Source organism: Geotrypetes seraphini, chromosome 4, assembly GCF_902459505.1.
Source record: "Geotrypetes seraphini chromosome 4, aGeoSer1.1, whole genome shotgun sequence".
Classification (NCBI taxonomy): Eukaryota; Metazoa; Chordata; class Amphibia; order Gymnophiona; family Dermophiidae; genus Geotrypetes; species Geotrypetes seraphini.
Window position 1 is genome coordinate 288,999,726 of NC_047087.1, and position 21,295 is coordinate 289,021,020.

Genomic DNA, 21,295 nt, shown 5'->3' on the forward strand with positions numbered 1-21,295 from the left:
TGAGGAAGAGGGAGCCGGCCTGAAGATAACACCCGGGGCGGCATAAAATGGCCATGCGGGAGCAGGCCAAAAGGTAAGGCATAGCATAGAGGGAGGGAGACAACAAAAGGTAGGGGGAGAATAATTTTATTTTTGAATTTAGAGATTGAATTATGTCAGTTTTGAGAATTTACATCTGCTGTCAGTGTGTTTTGTGTAATTTAATTTTGTGGTTAACCATTATGTGTTGTTAATAAATTATATTGTATCTATGAAAAATGAATGGAAAAAATAGTGTTATAATTATTATGGGGGTAGGGTCTGGGGTGGAGATTGGGTAGAGATGGGCGGGGTCTGGCCCACAACTTAGCCCAGTGTTTTTCAACCGCCGGTCTGCGGACCGATGCTGGTCCACAAAATAATTCTTTTATTTCTACCGGTCCATAGGTGTAAAAAGGTTGAAGAACACTGGTCTACGTCATAAGGCATATGGGGACAGACTTAAAAACCTCAATATGTATACTTTGGAAGAAAGGTGGGAGAGGGAAAATATGATAGCGATGTTTAAATACCAATGTGGCATAAATATGCAGGAGGTGAGCATCTTAATTGAATAGAAACTCCAGAGTGAGAGGGCATAGAATGAAGTTGAGAGGTGATGGGCTCAGGAATAATCTAAGGAAACACTTTTTTTACAGAAAGGGTGGTAGATGCGTGGAATAGTCTCCCATGAGGTGGCATGTGCTAAATGCTAAGACGCCCATAGAAATATAATAGGCATCTTATTGTTTAGCATGCGCTAATGCAGTTAGCACGCGCTAACCCTCCCCCTTTACAAAACTGTAGCACGGTTTTTAGGGTGGGCCATGGTGGTAACAGCTCTAATGCTCATAGCAATTCTATGGCGCTATAAACCATGCTACGGTTTTGTAAAAGAAAAAAAAAAGGGGGGGGGGAATTGCTTAGTGCCCGTTGATGAAATCCTCCCTGAATGTCCTTACTAGAACAGATGCAATAATGTCCAAGTTGCTGTTTTTTAATATATGATTTTAAATTGGATTCATATTTCAATGTTTATTTTTTAAGTCTGTTGTGAAGTATTTATAAGTTTATACGAGTATTTTAATTTTATTGTTTTGACAGTTTTGTCTCTGACTTAACCCATTTGGCAAAAGTGGCTGCATCAGGCATAAGTATTTATTTGGTAAAATTAAAGTCCATGTATCTACTCTCTGCATTTGCTGGTCTATGTGCGTGTGCTCCTGTATTTGCATCACAGATCTCCTACCTCCGTTTCTCACCAGAACAGATACAGAGGTGGCCAAGTTGCTTTTGCCTCCCCAATAACATTTATTTAAAACATTTATAGGCTGCTTAGTATCTAAGCAGTTTCCAATAGCAAACATTCAAAACATTTTCATAAAACATCTTAACATAAAAAACAATCTCTATTATCTCATCTTATATGGTGACAGTATATCAAGGCAGTTGGAGAATGAGTCTCTTTACAGGTAGGCACCAACAAACAGCTGCCTTTAGTAACTTCTTAAAGTTAGCAGAGCTCGTACACAATCTTAGATGTCCAGGTAAGTTATTCCATAAATCTACCCCAGCACTACAAAATGTTCTTGTTTTTGAAGGTACATATTGTACGCTTCTTTCCTTAGTTGCTGTTAATCTGACTCTCTCAGATCTCAATGGTTCATAGACTACACCGCGCGCAGATAAAGCCAGGCTGACAATCGCGTGCAGGACATCAGCACACTTAACTTACTCGTGTTGGCGCTGCTGTTGGGGGGGAGGGGGAACCCCCCATTATAGAGGAAACAGGTTTTTCTCTATTTTTTAGGGAAAAAGTTGTTTCCTCTGTAATTTGTGTGTGTGTGTGTTTGTGTGATCCCCTCCCACATCTCTCCTAACGGCAGTGCCAACCCTACTAAGTTAAGTGGGGGGATTCCCCCCCACCCTCAGAGCGCTTTAAAATTGTTTAAATCCGGCACACTGATGTCCTGCATGCGATTGTTGGCCCAGCTTTGTCTCGCGCGATTTTGACACGTCACCGATCTCAACATCCTACCAGGTCTATAAACAGTGCACCAAACCAAGCTGGTGCCTATCTATATAGGACCTGGTGGATCAGGGTCATAACTTTGTACGGTACGCTGTTTAATTGGTGGCCAATTAAGTTGTTTCAAGACTGGTGAGATATGTGCCATTCTAGGCATATCGGTCTTGCCGCTGAGTTCATTAACAATTGCAGGGCCTTGTTCTTTACTTGTGCCAAATCAAGATATAGGGGGGGGGGGTCTTTTGCAAAGGCACACTAGCCAATTTAGCGTGTGCTAAATGCTAATACGCCCATTATATTCTATGGACGTGCCTTAGTGAAAGACCCCCCCTAGTGAGTTACAATAATCCAGTTTTGGCAGAATGAACCCCAGCACCACTGTTCTAAAATAAAAAAATGTTAACATAGGTTTCCTTTTTTAGTTCAATCTTTATTAAATTTTAACATCTTTCATAAAAATGCAACGTACAAATATATTATAAAGATATGAATACATACACTAATAAATTCATAACAAAAAAATGTCATTATCTACCCATCCCTCCCTCCCTAACCCAAACCCCCCACCCTACCCTCCTCCCATATGTCCATCACTCATATTGCCTAATGAAACCCTCAAAGGGGCTCCAAATATCCTTAAATTGTTTATTAAATTTATGCAATGATTTTACATTATATTACATTGTACTGCATCATATTGTATTTCATTGTATTGTATTCCACTGAATTCTACTGTATTTTGTGTCTTCGCTGATATGTCTCAGTTCTTTTGCTGTGAACTGCCTGGAATTTTGGGCTGTATATAAGAAAATAAATTATTATATTCCCAGACCGTTCAGCTAAGTTAGCTACATACCTATACAAAAGACATACAGTTTCCCACCAAAAATGAAAATTCAAGTGTGAAATCTTTCCAGTTCTTAACTATTGCCTGTATTGCCACTCCAGACAGAATCAAGAACAATGTTTTTATTTGCTGTCAATAAGTTTGCTCCACATATCCCCATGCCATATGATAAAGGTATACGAACTTCCAATATGCTTTGTATTTTGTTCCACACTTCCTGCCAGAATGTTTGAACCAGTGGGTAGTAACACAGAAGATGGTCAAGTGTGCCTACCTCTTTCTTGCAGCTCCAACATGCATTAGACTTATTAGCGTCCAATTTTTTTTTTTTTTTTTACTTAACTGGAGTCCACAATATTCTATAGAGCACAAAGTAAAGGACACTACCCAGGGAGACAAGGAGGCAGAACTGAAAAAAAAAAAAAATGATTGACATCTTCTTCAATCCAACTCATGAGTTGGGGTATAGAACCCATCCCTACGGAATCGTATGCTATTTGCACAGAAAACTTGGTTGTACTTAAATGTTATTCACAGGATTGGCTGCTATGCATACTATACAAACCAGCACAGTTTATCGAACAGCACTAAGCATGTTTTTTTTCTGTGCCAGTTTATCTGGTGCCATATATAGGATTTGATGCTAAATGTCAGAGCCCTGTTATAAAATTGCTTCCTAAATGCATACTTGGAAATGCAACTGGAAAATTTCCCATTTGCTATAACTGTCATCTAACTTCTCGCTTGGGACCGGGCTTTGGATCAGAGCTAAAGGTGGAAACTGTGCTTACCTCTTTAGGATTAATAATTACCTTGAAATTCAAAAAATTGAGTTTCAGAGCTCGATGCCTTATTTCCCTCCCTTTGCAAGTAGCTCTATTAAATGTACAATGCCTAAGTGATAATCTGTATTGTGCATTTTTCTTTTGTGAAATGGTGGCACAATATATTTGTCCCTATGTGTATATATGTATATCTATCTATATATATATTATAAACCCTAGGCTTATAAATCTAGGTTGGCCTAATTTATAACACAACTTAAGCTTCTAAATTAAGATGAATTTTTAGTAAAAACATAGGATCCTAAAGGACCTTTTTGCTAAAACATGTTAGATAATGGATCTAGTGCATTTTAATGTGGGACTTTCACACACAGTCCATTTTTATTACTGCCATTAAATATGCTTTTTTCTTTTTGCATGTTCCATGCTCATTTTTACATCACTGTGCAAGACTTGCAAACCCCTCTCCCCAAACAAAACAATGCACTGTAATTATGGCAAATTGTAACCTGTAGATCAGGAGTGCCCAATAGGTCAATCACAATTGATTGGTAGATCGCCAAGGCAAAGTGAGTCGATCGCAGAGCCCATCCCCGGCTCCGTGATAGACTCACTTTGCCTTGGTGATCTACTGGGCCATTCAGTCTTCCTCTTCCCGACGTCAATTCTGCCGTTGGAGAGGAAGTTTGGGCCAGCCAATTGCTGCCTGGCTGGGCCGGAACTTCCTCTCCGACGGCAGAATTGGCGTCGTGGAGAGGAATGCTGGTCAGCCTGATGCAGGAAAGCAGGGAGAGCTCGGGGCGGTGGCGGCTTTGGGGCCTGTTACCCGATGGTGGCAGCAGTGGCTTGGTGGAGGGCAGGGAGAAAGAAAGAAAGGGAAAAAGAAAAAAAGAAAGGGAGGCAGGGAGAAAGAAAGGGCAGGGAGAGAGGAAGAAAAAGTTGGGAGAGGGAATTAAGTCTTTAGGAGAAGCATACAGGCTGAAAGAAGGGAAGATTGGATGCACAGTCAGAAGAAGAAAGTGCAACCAGACTCATGCAATCACCAGACAACAAAGGTAGGAAAAATGATTTTATTTTCAATTTAGTGATCAAAATGTGTCTGAATTTATATCTGCTGTCTCTATTTTGCACTATGGCCCCCCTTTTACTAAACCACAATAGCGTTTTTTAGCGCAGGAAGCCTATGAGCGTCAAGAGCAGCGCTGGGCATTCAGCACAGCTCCCTGCGCTAAAAACTGCTATTGTGGTTTAGTAAAAAGGGAGAGGGTATATTTGTCTATTTTTGTATGGTTGTTACTGAGGTGACAGTGCATAGAGTCATCTGCCTTGACCTCTTTGAAAAAACCCCAGAATAGGAATGATTATTAACAACATACAGTGTGCTTTGTGTTTTTTTTAAATTTTATTGTTGGTAGATCATTTTGACTTGGTCATTTTAAAAGTAGCTCGCAAGCCCAAAATGTGTGGGCATCCCTGCTGTAGATTATGCATATTGGTATTAGATCCCTAGTACGTGTTGTTAGAATAAAAATGTGTATTGAAAAAACTTGTACTGTAACTCCGACAAATTGTAACCTGTTAACTGTATATTATGTATGTTAACCGTTCTGAGCTCTTAGGGAGAACAGGAGATAATTAACAGGAAATAATTATTATATTATATTCAAGGCTCTACATTCAGCAAGCCTTTAAAAAAATAAAATAAATTGCAGTTTTGCACATACAGGATAGGATCACTATAAGCTAAGTGATGTTCCTTTAATATTAAATATATAGAAAATTCTAAATAAAAAAATAAGACAAAAAAAAATCATATGAGTCCAATATGAATAATTAATAAAGGCCAGACCGACGAAGAGTAAAACAACCAGTAGTTTTGTACCCGGCTGCGATCTGAAGGTCCATACATTTAAGAATAATGACTACAAGTGAGTTTATTAAAATATCTACTGTTAGCCTTTGGTGTGATATCAACAAAGACAAAAACAATATATGATTTGATTGACAAACAGTGGCTCTGACCTAGCCATCCAATACAAACGTAAGCTGTTTGCATGTATATATATGTTCTGTATACCATCCTATGATACCTGCTCCCGCTGTTTCCCTGCCTGCCTTTCTTCCTTTAGGACAAGCTGTCTAAGGGGTGGGGTGGGTGGAGGAGGGATGGAAGATTCTTTTGGAATTCCACAGCAGCTAGCTGCTTACCATATAAAGCAATGTGGATTTTTTTTTTTTTTAGGCTTTGTATGCTGAAAATACTAAACCAACTGATTTTCAAATTCATCCAATACTCTACCTGCATTCCAAATTTGGTGACAGTCAGTGCCTTCTTTGGAGAGGTATTTTGGCCAAGGATAGAGCGATATACCAATCCCTTTTATGTATTTTTTTCCAACATTTCATATGTTGAAAAGCATAAAGAAAAGCTTTCTAGATATACATTCACAGAATAATTTATAAACAGTAGGCACCTATTTTCATACTATTTTATAAAGCACATATCTGTCTGTCTTTATATAAATACTAGGAAACAAAGCAGCAGAAATCACATGAAAATTGAAGATATAGATATTTACACCTGCTCAGAAGCAGCTATAAAAGGTTTATGAAAATTTTCTAACAATGCACATAAACCACAACTCCACCTGTGCTCCATCCAAACTCTGGGGTCCTTTTACTAAGCTGCAGTAAAAAGTGGTCTTAGAAATCGTTATGCAGGTTTCCCCCGTGCACAAAAGTAATTCTTTATCACAGCCATAAAAATATCTGTTTTCTAATTTTTCCATTAATAGTAGTGCATCCTCTAAACAAAAAAAAAAGTCCTACAAAAATGATTTAGTGCTGTTAATGCACCTCCATGGCAAAAATAATGTAAAATACTTGAGTGCGTTCCACGTTGTCATTTTTTGCTGCGTTAGGCATGCATTTGTACCTAGCACAACTTAGGGCTCCTTTTACGAAGGTGTGCTAGCAGTTTTAGTGCACGCTTAGCATGCGCTACAATGCCACGCGTGCTAGACGCTAACGCCTCCATAGAGCTGGTTAGTATTTTCCATGTAGTACGCACTAAAACTACTAGTGCACCTTCGCAAAAGGAGCCCTTAGTAAACGGGTCCCCTCTGTTCCTACATATTGATATACACTTCCCCCTCCCCATTCGCGGTTTCTCTACTTGTGATTTCACATAATCGTGATTTTTTTGGGGGGGCAGGAGGGAAACCCCCCCCCCCATATTTTTGTCTTCCCCCCTGGCATCCTGGCCTTACCTGGTGGTCTAGCTGGTTTTCGGGGCAGGAGCGATCTTCCTACGCCATTAGGAAATGGCTGTGGGGAGTTCCCGTAGTCTTTCATTCGCGGTCCGGCTCTGTCCTTATCCCCCGCGAATAACGAGGGAGAAGTGTATAGGGCTCCTTTCACAAAGGTGCACTAGCGGTTTTAGCGCGCACTACAATGCTGCACCCTCCATAGAGCTGGCGTTAGTATTTTCTGTGTAGCACAGGGGTAGCACGTACTAAAAACGCTGGCGTACCTTCATAAAAGGAGTCCATAGTGTGCATAAAAGTATACACATGTAACCTCTGAGTAATTAAAGTTACTCGATAGATGTATGCAGAGGAGGAGTGTGTGGTGTAATAAAGCTACAGCCTCAGCACCCTGGGGTTGTGGGTTCAAACCCCGCGTTGCTCCCTGTGACCCTGGTCAAGTCACTTAATCCTCCATAGCCCCAGGTATGTTAGATAGATTGTAAGCCCACTGGGACAGATAGGGAAAATGCTTGAGTACCTGATTGTAAAACCGCTTAGATAATCTTGATAGGCGGTATATAAAATAATAATATCTACCATCTACCATTTTCTAGTACAACTAACTGGCAGACACAGAAGCATACCTATAAAACAAACACAGATATTCATAAATATTTTAAGAATTTTGTTACACAGATTTATTCTTGGCATCCTCAGTATTTTTAAATGACATGAAAATTTATTTCAGTTATTCTACTATAATCTAAGGTGGAGACAGTAATGGTATGGAAAATGCAGTTTTTGTTTCCAAATAGATAAGTCACAATGGCATCCTGATAAATGAGTTAAAAAATGATTTCAGCTGGATGACCTCCAGCTAGTAAGTTACAAAATCAGAATGCAAAGCATGCAAGTTGTCATCTTTGCAACATGTGAAAATCCACATAGCTGAACTCTTCAAAGACACTTGTTCTGCCTCTCCAAGTCTGACTAGCTGGAAACCGTTACTCACAAGTATGTGCTCTTCAATTTCATCATGACAAATCTGTTGAGCCATGATCACCATATCAAACCATCTCCAAGGGTTTGGGAACTTGGACTGCAAAGAACTTGTAATTAAGTCATTGTAGTATATCCCCCTCCAATTGTGTTCTTCCCCTCCCTTTCCCCTTTTTTTTATCTCAATGTAATTATATATTCCTCCCTCCTCCTGGTCTCATGTTAGTTCAGTATGTCTATGAAACCCCTGTAATTTTAATAGAGCTTTGTTTTTATATATTTATTAATGATCTTATTGTAAACTGTTTAGATAACCTTGATAGACGGTGTATTAAGTATCCAATAAACTTGAAATTTGAGAATTCCCATGTCCACATTGAGATGTGGAGAATTCCCATAGTATTTTACAAGGATCTGCTAAACGTAGAGCCTCTTGTGACAGAGAAGGACTGCAAGTGATTTACTCTTCACATGCAGCAGAAGCAATGATTTTGAAAAGCTGCTTGTGGGGGAAAAAAACTCATGGAAATACTTTCTCCCAGTATATGTGAAAGAGGAGCTTTTCAGAATCACTGCTTTTGTATAGCCTATGCGAGGTTCTCAACCCAGTTCTCAGGATATGGACAACATAAACAGAGGATACACTGACTAGGCTTGTCCCAACGTGGGCGAGAACCACTGGCCTATGCCAGCAGAATCAGTTTCTCCACCCTGATCTTGATTCCCCTCTCAATGCCACAAAAGAGCCCCTCCCGACTCCTCCCCATAAGCGTGATATCCCATCCATAACCCCCCTCCACAATTGGTCCCCATCAAAGGCCTTAATGGGATCCCTAGTGTCTAGTGGTAGCAGAAGAGATGCCCACTCACTCCTGCTTTAACAGCCCTAAGCTCCTCAACTACTAGCAGTAATTTCACCCTATTACTGCTGGGAGTTAGGCAGCCAAATAATGGAAATTTGTGTGGCTTCCACAAACGTTGGAGGTCAGACCTTATGAGGGGGGATTGGACAAAGTACTATAGGGCAGGGGATATGAGAGAATCAGATCAGCAGTCCAGTTCAGGGAGAGAGATGGACCTCAGCACTGGAACCTGCCCCTTACAGCAGGCACATTCACATCCTGGATCAGGTGTAAATGCCAATATCTAGATATTAAAATATGTAGATTCCCCTTATATAATGAGGAATCCTTGTCTACATGTTAAGGCCTGCCTTAGTTCTCTGCCCCGAAGCTCCTATATAAATGTGGGTGGGGTTCATGTTTTTCTCGAACTATGTCTGAGGTTTTTTTTTAACTGAATTTCCCACCTAACATGTAAGAGGAGCCGATGATTAAGGCCATGTTGCCTTATTGGCTAAAAGTACCTGACTTGTAATTATATATTCAGTCAGTATGTCTGAGGCTCGTTTTGATTAAGTTGTTGTGTACAGTGACAATTCACAGAGTAGTGACTTCTTTTGTCTATTTATTATATATAAAAGTGGTATCGTTATATGTAAATAGCTCCCTTATAAAAACAGCATTTACAAGAGCATGCCAATCTACTTATCTAATAACTTATATTTACAAGTGGAGATGTTTCTCCGAAGGGCTCATATTTAAAACAGAATTGGTTATGTTGTAAAAATGAGAGGTATGGGTTCCTTACATGAGGCTTTTCCGCACATTAACAATGTGAAAGAGCTAAGGCTGGTTCTTTCAGGAGCTGAATATATTGTCTAGTGGTGATTTCTTTTTGACTAAAGCAATCCACTGAATGCTGCATTCCACTGAAGTTATTTTTATCACTGGGGGCTGCTTTAAGGACTATAAACAGTCTTAATTTAGTTGGCACCATCTGTGTTACAGTCAGCTCCTTTATTTTTAAAGGCTGGGCCACCTGCAAACTTGCTTGTGGAAAAACAGTACTGGGCACTAGATTAGTTTCTATACTTTCAAGCAAACAATATCAGTTATGCAATACATTGTTACTTTTAGAGACCCCTGGTTGTTTCGGCCTAATTTTCAGAAATAAATTCTTAAAAAATACAGTCAAACCTCGGTTTGCGAGTAACCCTGTTTGCGAGTGTTTTGCAAGACGAGCAAAACACTCAGCAAACTTTTGACTCACAAACCGAGTGTTGACTCGATTTGCGAGCACCCCCCCCCCCCCGATAACCGGCATCGCTTCCCCCCCGCTCGCAAAGGCCCCCTCGCTCCAACCGGCACCCCCCCATCGCGCGAACTGGCCCCCCCCCGCCAGTACAACTTAAATTTACCCACCTCCCCGTCTAGCACCGGAACGCAGGCACAGCTCGTGTGCCTAGACGATCTTCTGGCTTCCTGCTTCGGGTCATAGACAAAGCGCGCCTTTGTCCCGGCGCGCTTTTGACCTGACACCTCCGGCTTCTGCCTGCCTCCCTGCCTTGAGCATGCATCTGCGCATGCTCAAGGACTTCTATTCTCCCTCTCGCCGGTTATCGGGGGTGGGAACGTATCAAAGCGAGTTCCATTATTTCCTATGGGGAAACTCGCTTTGATAAATGAGCATTTTGGATTACGAGCATGCTCCTGGAACGGATTATGCTCGTAATCCAAGGTACCACTGTATGTGTAAGATCTGGTTCATGACTGTAGTTATTACTTTTCAATAAACATTTAAAAAATACTTACAAGGATCAAAACTATTTTAACAAAAAAACAGAACAAAACCCTACTTACCCCCCTCTTTTACAAAGCCACGATAGCAGCAGCAGTGTGGCAAACCAACACCCATTAAATCCCTATTGGCATCACTACTCGGTTTGGTAAAAGGAGCCCTTAGTTCTTATATAGTATACTTCTGGTAGAATACTGCTCTGTCCCCCCCTTCAACACCACATGGGTCAGCCCTCTCTCCCTTCCTGACTGCCCCCCCCAGCTCAAACATACCTGTGGCCTTTCTAAGGAAGAAGCAGTTGCGGCAGCCGGTCATTAGAAACAACACAGTGAACAGTGAGCTGTTTGTGGCTGGCCCCACTAGGGCTTTCCCTTTGCCGCATCGCTTCCTGTAGATGATGCAGCAGAGGGAAGGCCCTAGTAGGGCCGGTTGCAAGCAGCCCATTCATTTGAGGAGGGAGGAAAGAGTAAAGGACATGGATCCTGGACTGCAAGTGGGGGGGAGGGGGAAGGAAAGAGCAAGGGACATGGATCCTTGACTGCAAGTGGGAGGGGGCGAGGAAGAGAGAGGAAAGGACATGGATCCTGAAACGTAAGTAGGGGGGGGGGAGAAAGAGGAAAGGGCATGGATCCTGGACTGCAAGTAGGGGGGGGAGAGGAAAGGACATGGATCCTGGACTGCAAGTAGGGGGGGGAAGGAAGAGGAAAGGACATGGATCTTGGACTGCAAGGGGGGGAGGAAGAGAGAGGAAAGGACATGGATCCTGAAACGCAAGTAGGGGGGGGAGAAAGAGGAAAGGACATGGATCCTGGACTGCAAGTAGGGGTGGGGGGAAGGAAGAGGAAAGGACATGGATCTTGGACTGCAAGTGGGGGGGGGGGGGGAGGAGAGGAAGAGGAAAGGATGGGATATGGATCCTAGACTCATAAGCAGAGGGGAAAGGAGGTGTGAAGGAAACCCAGGCCAGAAAGTGAAATGAGAAGGAAGAGAAGCTTGACTCTATAGAGAGGAGAGAGATGCCAGACTATGGGGAGTAGGGAAAGGATTCAGGGAGTGAGAGAGGTGGCAGGTGGGGTGAGGGGACATTGATGCTGCACCCAGAAGTGGGGATGGGGGTATGGTAGGAAGAAGAAAGAGTGATCAAGACCAGAAAGGGGATGGGAAGGGAGGAAGAGATTCTTAGGCAGTGGAAAGAGGGAGAGAGAGATGCCAAACTAATAGAGCCAAGGAGGGGATTCAGAGTGCAAGTAAGAAAGGGGTGGGATTTAGATGGAGATTGAAATGCAGTTCAAGTGAGAGGGAACTAAGGAGGCTGGAACCTGAGAAAGGAAAAGGCAGGAAGGAATTTCAGGCCTCAGGATAGGAGAATTCTATACAAAACACTACAAATAAACTTTGCAGCATATTGAAATATTGTGCACAGAATTCCGCCAGGACAAATAGCATCACTGCATTTTCCCAGAGAAAAAAAGTATAATAGCTCTCTTCAAAAAAAATGTCAATGCTGCAGTTTCTCGTGTCTCTTGGCACAAATCCAGTGGCAAGGTACCGTACATAGAAGAATTCAGATATTCTTAGGAAATCGAACAGAAGCCAGTGTAAACACTTCTGCCCTGGCCCCTGGATTGAGACTGACCACCTGAATTGCAGTTTGAAGCTGTGTCCTATGGATGAAAGGCCCTGAAATGCTGTGACAATTTCCCTAAGTTAGCAATGGGAAGGGTCATGGCCTAGGATAAGGACAATGTAGAAATCAGTTTTTGATTACATGGTGAGGTGGAAAGTTTTTGACATGGTGAGGAGCATAGCAGGAATAATTAATGAGTGGATGGTGTCGACAAGTTCTGCTGATATAATTTGTAGAAACGCTGACTACCGACGATAGCGCTCCAGCCTGCATAAAAATCCCTTTTCTTTAACAGAGCATTGCATGATCCTCACCTGCTTCATTTTAATAGTGTGATTACAATTTGTTTTCATTTGTAACTAAATTCAGCTTCACTGATTTACCTTTCATTTGTTAACATTTTGAGCTTCTCCAATAGAGTAGTAATTGTGCTAATAAGTTTTATAGCATTCCTGTGCTCTTCTGAACAGTTTCCATGGAGGTCTTTCATGATGAAAAGAAACACATACACAGATAAGCTGGAAACAATTCACCTCTTTGCCACTGAATGAACATTAGTCTACCTTTAAAAAAGTGCAAATTTTTGGAGGCTGCTAATCCTTTCAACTAAAGAAGACTGAAGTATCACTCAGGCGGCCTGATCTTATTCAGGATTTAAAACATGGCTGTTTTTGTACTTGCTTTTAATGAAAATTTCTCTCTTTAAATTAGTGAGAAGGACAACAATGTCATTTAAGTGAAATCACAAGATACATTATTAAAACAGCTTTTACAGCTGAAGTATATAGCAAGTGATCTGTTGTAATCCCTCAATGAAAAGCATTACACAGAAATAACATTTTACATGATAAAATTCAATGCCTTTTGTTTTCAGAATTTATAAGAAACTATCATGATCGTGCCAGGCTGTCAGTTACTATACATTTTTGTACTGTACAAATTGTTAAGACTGGACTTTAGAGGATGATGTAACAAAATCATGGACATTTACTTGAATTGCCAATAGAATCTGCCATACACCAGAGCTAAACACTTGCACAATATAAATAAACCTAGTGTTAAGGACTAAGCTTGTATACAGTCTGACCTATTCTATAATCAAATTTCGGTTTTAGATCTGGCACTGAAACCAACCTGAAATTTGGGTTCCATCCAAAAATGCTCCAAAAGCATGGCCACCCTTCCCAGAGAAAGCCCAACTCACCCTGCTTAGGCTATTCTCAATTCCAAAATGGTAGCCATGCCCTTCTGCAGCAGTCTTGTCTGCCATTTTGAATACAGAGCCACAGGGGACAAGAGCAATATGGGATGCTCCTACCCTGAAGAAGCCACTAAACCACAGGGCCTTTAAAAAGTGGGGTGAAGTAGACAGGCCAGGTCACATCTTCTCTCGGTGGCGGGGGGGGGGGGGGGGGGATAGACTTGTAAGGCAATTGCTGCAAGTCCAGGTCCACGGTGTTGGTTGCAGCTGGGACACATGCGGCTTCAAAAGTCCTTCATTACAGCCCTCAAACAGTTGGTTGAAATGCTCTTCAAAATCCTGTAAACATGTTAATTTCAATCTTGCCCACCTGATATAGTAACGACAAACAGTCCCTTACGTGTGCAACTCGGGCGTCTGCATTGTTGCTAAGACTTTGCTTGCCTTTTCAGTTCATCCTATCAGGATGTCCACAACCAGGCCATAAAGGGATGGGCAAACTCAAGTTTGTAACCATTCCAAATGATCTCCAGCTCCTATTGGTCTGATGAGCTCTACGTCCAGCCCTCCGCATATTCAGAGAGCCATCCTACTATCTTCAGAGGAATAGTTCCAGTTTTGGTGTCACTGTGCTTTCTTGGAGGCCTGAAGGACAATAACTGGAGGTTTGGTTCTGCCTAGGTCCTGCAAATCTGGATCTCTGAGGTGAGGCTCCTCCTGAATACTACTGAAAGTGACTGGAGCTATGAAAATTAGCTTTAAGAGGCCTGCAGATAAGGCCTGCTGGGAGTCTAGCTGCAACTCCTGCAGGGAGACAGTAATGAGCTCTAACAGAGCTGAGGGCTTGAACAGCCAGAACACTGTGGGGGGCATCCTCCTGGCTGAAGGCCACCAGTGCTCCTGCCTATAACTCATCGCTCCTGCCTATGACCCTGCATCTCCCAGCAAGGAGGACTCACTGTCTGAAAGGTGCACTGGATTCTGGCTAGCCTCTGATACTGAGACAGGTATGCTCTGGAAGCCGGAGTCCCTTCGCTGCCAGACTTCCCCAGGGGATCTTGGCCATTCAATTAAGATCTCCACATCAGATTAATGCATTCAGGAGAAATGGCTGTATTAGGCAGCACAAAGTCCCCTTCAGGTGACTCCATCTTGCATCTCTTGGACTCAATGGCTTCCACATTCCTATGCTTAGGTCAGCCGCTATTCTGGGGCTCTGGAAGAGATTTTCTCCAGGAGGACAGGTCATCCAATGTCTCCTCAGCCCTAGAAACTTGAGGGGAGACTAAGCCCAAAGCTCCTGCCCCCTTCAAGTGCTGCTTGGGAGCTCTATTGGCATCCATCCAGCACAAACTTGGCATGAATTAGGGATAAAAGAGCTGGAGGACTCCATTCCTGCAAGTTTTGAGGTAAAACAAGGAGGATTTGAAGGTTCTGGAGAACTTTGAAAAAAAAAAATTGGGAATTTCAAGATGGCTGCAGCAGCAGTCTTTTGGTGCAAAAAAAAAAAAAAAAAGCTTAAAAAACAAACTCAGAATAAAGGATTTTAGAGATGGGGGACCTTAAAGGAAAGAAAAGAGACCCTAAAAACTGTCTTTTTCAAACTCTCCTCCCCCCACATCCCCATTGGCTGTAACAGCCATACTTACCTGTGCTTTGGATGTGCTGTAGCCTGTTTCAGCTCTAAGAAATAGCTGGATCTGGGAGAAGAAATCACTGCCTCAATGGAACTGTTCTCCAAACGCTGAAATCTTTGGCCTGCCAGTCTGACTGATCCTCAGGCCCCAATGACCCGTGCTCTTGAAAGGGGGGAGGTGAAATGCAGAAACCACCCTGAAGAGCCCTGCTGAACCCCATATGGATACCTGTGCTCAAGCCCCTGTGACCCAGTAAGCGAGCAAAGCTTCGAGGGGTCTGAATCCTGAGCTCCATAAAGTTTCTGCAGGCTGGCTAACAGGAACCACAGAGGGATTAGGCTGTCAGCTGGAGACCTCAAGTCTGCTTCTCCTCCATGCAGGCAGAGCTTTCCTGTTGATGTGCTGAGCTCTTTAGCACCAAAAGCTGCCAAAAATTGTGAACTCCCCCCCCCCCCCAAAAAAAAAAAAAATATACAGAGCAGATCAGAAAGACGCCTCCTGGTTCGCACGCAGCAGGAAAAACTGAAGGGAGCAGCAGAGCCCTCTGGAGAAGGAGGAGGAGTTGAAAACCTAGAGTGGTTTCCTTTGCACGGCTCATGAGCATGGGGAGAGTACCCTACAATCCAGAATGTCACATATATTGCACTAGAAAATCCAAATTCTGTGCACAAAAATCCAAATTCTGTGCACAAAATTAACAAATTCTGCAAGTTTGACGACATTTAAACAACATTTTTGCTAATTATACAGAATGTCAATACAATTCAGTATTTTCATTAAATTAAACTAGAGCAAACAAAGCCTTCAAGTTTTTCTCACTTAGTGATTTCTAGCAGCACACCTTCATAAAAGCCCACCTTAGTGGTTTGGTTGGTTTGTTTTCATAATACTTCACTTTGCCTTTATGTTGTTGAAAAAATATTTCTGAAAGCTGACATATTTCAATAAATTCAGAATAAAACACTTTTTTCTATCTTTTGTTGTCTGAGTAGTTTATTTTTCTACTCATTTAGGTCCCAGTCCCTTTTTCTGCTTTTCTTTGTTTTTTTCATAACCATCTTCCCAGGATCACCTGTCCATTTTACATTTTGTCCCTATCTGTCCAGTCCAGCATCTGTCCCCCTGTCTCTATCCTGAGCTTCTCACCTTTGTGTCCCATTCCATTCCCCTCATCCCTGTCAGAATCACCCCTTTTAAAGCAATGTCCATTTGGCTAGCAGCCCTTCTATGCCTCTGTCTCAATGCTCTCTCCCCATCAAGTATTCTCCAGGTCTGTCCCTCCCCAAGCCCAGCACTGCTTTGGTGTCCCTGTCGCTACACTCAATCCCCATTTAGGATCTCTTCTCTGTTCCTCTCGATGAGCAGGATCTTTCACCCTTCAGCCAGCCTCTCTCCCCTACCCCCTCAAGTCTGCAGCTCTCACTCATCCCTCTCATTCTCCCCTATCCCTTTCCAAGCCAGAATCCCTCTCCCCCCTCCCTAACACCCCAGCCAGCATCTCAAGCTATTTTCCCATCCCCCAGAATCAGCATTTCTCCCCCCAACCAGCATCTCTCACCTTCTGCCCCCCCCCCAAAAGCCAGCACCTCTCTCAACCCTAGCCAGCACTTCTGACTCCCCCTTGACCAAGTTGTCCTTAATCTAGTAGTACTTCAGCGACACCAATTCTTGAGGCAACCTGCTGCTGGCTCTGTAGGCTTCCCTCTACCACAGTCTCACCTGAAGAGGAAGTGACATCATCAAGGGTGGGAATGAGGGAAGCCTGTCACCAGCAGCGATTTGAGATTCTGGCCCAGAGAGGAAGTAATTCTACACAGAACACAGGTATTTCTACATGCCTGGTGAATTCTACGCAAATTCTGATGTTGCATAGAATTCCGCCAGGAATGCAAAGAACAGTGTGGCTGTAGAGAGCACAAGTATGAAGGGGTACAAAAACTTGCCAGTCCATGGTCTACTCTTAGCAATCCCATGGCAAAGCAGGCAGACAACACTGGGCAAGTTGCACAGGTGGCAACTATAGCCTGAGACGGCCCTAAATTCTATACTCCCTTGCTGATCACTTCAGACCTATAAGACCCAACCAGAAAACCTCTCCAACCCAAGTTCTGGTTCACTGGATTGTTCTGGGGCAGAAAATCTATAAGCACCAGAAATAGAAAACAAATTAAACAATGTTAGTACTATATTTAACAAATAAAGCTATCTGTAAATATAGGAGTTATATAAAACCTGTGCATATGAACTGCACAGTTTGTATGTTAGATATGAAACTGTTAATTTTGATAACATACAGTACATTTTTGTTAAGTTGAACAGTACAGCATGCTACCAACAGAAAAGAGAATAAAGTAGCATGGAGGTAAAGCTAATACTCTACTTAATCAAATAGTTGTTATGTTCACAAAGCTGAGCTAACAAATTGTGATGTTTCCGAGTTCATCTCAACTCAGTCCACACACCTTGATAGAGGCACATGATTAACGGGCAGGTAACAGCTGAAAAGCCAAGGCACAAAGAGCTCCTAATTCTAAACGAACTGGGGATACACTAAACAATTGTTACAGTCAGATTTAGTAATTTGGAAATTATTGAGAGAGAACTGAAATTGTAATCTGGAAGAGAACCCCCCCCTAAAAGTCAGCCCCATTGCACTTGTATAATTCACAGCTGTATGCACAAAAACTGTTAACTTACAATGTAAACAACTATTGCAAGTCACAAGCCTGTGGGAAAGCAAAGTGTACATGGGTGGCTCATAAGCGTCTTTTTTGCTTTTATGCCCACGTACGGGGCTGTTTGAAGAATAAGCTAACACTGGCACCTTTATTCTAACGCGATCGCTTTCCAGAAATGCGAACGGGGGCACTGCGCGCACAATTCTTACAAACTACGCCGCGCTGGCGCAGCGCGATCCGCTCCAGCTCTCCTGCGCGCAGAGGCGCCGTTGATTGACAGGCAGCTGCCGGGCCATGTGACTCTCAGACGCTCCGATTATGATGGCTTCCGCTCCGAGCTACTTCTGACTTGCCGTTTCAGAAAACACCATGGGAAGGAAGGTCGGCCGCCCACAAGCTTTAGGACACAGGCGCCCGGAGGCAGAGGAAACCGCTGGAGGCCGGCGGGCCGGACATGTTCTCTCTTCTGGGCCTGCCCGAAGAAATCCTCCTCCTCATATTCTCTTACCTCGACTCGCAGGCGCTGGGCAGGCTGGGCCAGGTGTGCCGCAGGCTTCACCACTTCGCGGGCAAGGACGCGGCGTGGAGAAGGATAGCTCGAGGGTGCATTAACTCCGGCTTCACGCAGCAAGGCGCCGACACGTAAGCCGGTCTCGTTCGCTTTTACGGAGCGGCGCGCGCGAGGGGCAAGAGCCGCCGTCGGGCTTCTCCTGTCAAGAGGAGACGCGCTTCGGCCTAGCTGGCCCGGCAGGCTTTGCGAGCGGACGCCAATTGCGTGGTTGCTAACGGCCGCAGCGACGCGGCCCTCCCCTCTGGAGGCGGCGTTTACGTAAGCGCCTCTATTCTCGAAAGGCGAACGCCGGCTGGCCGGGCGCGATTCACACTGATAATCGAGCGCAGACGTGTAAATAAGCTCGAGCAGATACAATGAGAGTAACCTGTAGTTTACGAATGAATTGTGTGGCTGAGGTGGAGTGTTTGTTTTGGGGTGTTTTTCCTGCTGTCCTTGAGTTTTGCATTGGAGTATGTTTTATAATTTTTTTTTTAAATCCTTAAATATGCTCGGAAAGCAGATGGATAAGATGCAAAGAAGTGTTACTATTGTAAAACGGTTTGGGTGAAGTAAATAATAAATACTGTACTAAGTTATCTCCCTTCTGAAACTGAGTTTTGGCCAGTCCTGGATTTCAGATAACTATATCTTGGTGTATAATTAGGGTTACCAGATTTTTGTTTGTCCAAAAAAGAAAAAAAAGAGGACATGTGGCCCCACCCATTCCACCCCCACACAAACCACATCACTTCTCCCCCAAGTCCAGGCTACGTCTGGAGGTCCTCTGAGCATGTGCAGATGCAACATAATGACGTTACACACATGCACACTGCATACACGTGTTTTCAGTGGCTCTCCTGATGTGGCCTTGAAATTGGAGCCTTCCAAAACGCAGAAATAGTGGTGAACTAGTTATTAATAGTTAGCAATAAGTTCCATTAGTTTGTTATGCCTTCTTGTGTTCAGTATTGTGTTCAGTTTTGGAGACCGCATGTGGCAAAGGACATAAGACTTGAAGCACTCCAGAGGCAGGCAACAAAAATGGTAGGAGGTTTGCACCAAAAGCCATATGAGGAGAGACTGGAAGCCCTGAATATGTATGCCCTAGAGCAGTGGTCTCAAACTTGCGGCCCGGGGGCCATATGTGGCCCGCCAGGTACTATTTTGAGGCCCTCAGTATGTTTATAAACTATAAAGAGTTTTATAAACTATAAAGAGTTTTATCTGAAATTAACTATTTTTTCTGAGGCCCTCCAAGTACCTACAAATCCAAAATGTGGCCCTGCAAAGGGTTTGAGTTTGAGACCACTGCCCTAGAGGAAAGGAGGGACAAGGGAGATATGATTCAGACATTCAAATACTTGAAAGGTATTAACATAGAACAAAATAATAGTAATAATTTTATTCTTATATACCGCAAGACCAAAATGGTTTTAGGCGGTTCACAACAAATAAAGCTGGTACGTACAAAGCCGATAAAAGTACATCAAATTGTAAATATAAAGGACTCAATTAAAAAATTAAATATGAAGTATTATGATACAAGCCTATCAAATAGTTGTGTCTTTAACAATTTTCTAAAATCGAAATAAGGAACCTCTAACATAATTTTACCGAATCATACATTCAGTTTAGCAGCCTGAAATAAGAGGGTTCTCTCAAGAAACTTATAATGACAGAGAAAGGAAAATAGTAAAACTAGAGGACAATTTGAGGTTCAGGGGTGGTAGACTCAAGAGTAATGTTAGGAAATATTTCTTTATGGAGAGGGTGGTTGATGCCTGGAATGCGCTCCTGAGGGAAGTGGTGAAGAGGAAAACGGTGACAGTTAAAAAAAGCGTGGGATGAACACATAGGATCTCTAATCAGAAAATAATGGTCTATATTGAATAACTAAGGCCAGTAGTGGGCAGACTTGCATGGTTCGTATATGGCCCTTTGGTTGAGGATGGATTGGGATGGTTAAATGGACTGGAGTGAGCTTTTGATGGTGACTTCAGTGGATGGAACCTAAGCACAGTACTGGGCAGAGCTTTGGATTTCTGGTTCAGAAATAGCTAAGAAAAAGGACAATTTAAATTAAATCAGTAATTTAAAGAGTGGGTATGGTTGGGCAGATTGGATGGACCATTTGGATCTTTATCTGCCATCATTTACTATGTTATTGTGTAGTCCAAAATACCATAATACAGCTACTTTCACATGATCACAGGTCTGACCATGTTACTCTCCTGGTGTGTCGCCATTGGCTCCCCGTGGAGGATGTGGTAAGAGCAGTTAACATAGCTGGTTTAAAAAAATGTTTTGGAAAAGTCCATAGTTTGCAATTGAGACAGACATGGGGGAAGCTACTGATTGCCCTGGATTAGTAACATGGAATGTTACTACTATTTGGGGTTTTCCAGGTATTTGTGATCTGAATTGGCCACTGTGAAGGCAGGATATTGGACTAGATGGACTATTCAGTTCCTATGATTTTCAGTTTATTTTGCTTTGTAAAAGGGTCCCTAAGTCTTCATGTTCCATAACATCAATGGACTTTTTAAATTCTGGATTGAGTGCATCAGGGTGGTATAAGGTCCACAGGGGTAGATCATTTTAGTAAGAATCTATATCATGCTTGTCCTTTAAATACAAAATGGGAAGCATCTCATAAGAACATAAGCATTGACATACTGGGACAGACTGAAGGTCCATCATGCCCAGTATCCAGTATGTCACAAGTATCTAGTAAGATCCCTAAAGAGTAAAGTAGATTTTATGCTGCTTATCTTAGAAATACATTTTCCAGGTCCATCTAAATAACGGCTTATGGACTTTTCTTTAAAGAAATTATCCAAACATTTTCTAATCCCTGCTAAGCTAACTGCTTTTACCACATTCTCTGGCAACAAATTCCAGAGTTCAATTACCGTATGTACTCAAATATAAACTCATCCAAATATAAACCGATTTACCAATTTTGCCCCATTTTTAGGGGAAAAATGATGAATGTAAACTGAGGGTTTATATTTTACCATTCCTCCCTTACAT

The 21,295-nt window shown here is 42.6% G+C and overlaps 1 protein-coding gene across 3 annotated transcripts in view; it reads left to right on the plus strand.

The window, feature by feature from the left end:
• Nucleotides 1-17,863: 17,863 nt before the first annotated feature.
• Nucleotides 17,864-21,295, plus strand: part of FBXW4 (F-box and WD repeat domain containing 4) — a 206,922-nt gene continuing 203,490 nt past the window's right edge. The window contains exon 1 of one of the 3 annotated variants that reach the window (XM_033940293.1): nt 17,864-18,351. In XM_033940293.1, the coding sequence (XP_033796184.1) occupies nt 18,164-18,351 (188 nt within the window). In that variant the 5' untranslated portion in view covers nt 17,864-18,163. The remainder of the gene's footprint in view (nt 18,352-21,295) is intronic. The other 2 variants (XM_033940292.1, XM_033940291.1) reach the window with 2 other exon arrangements.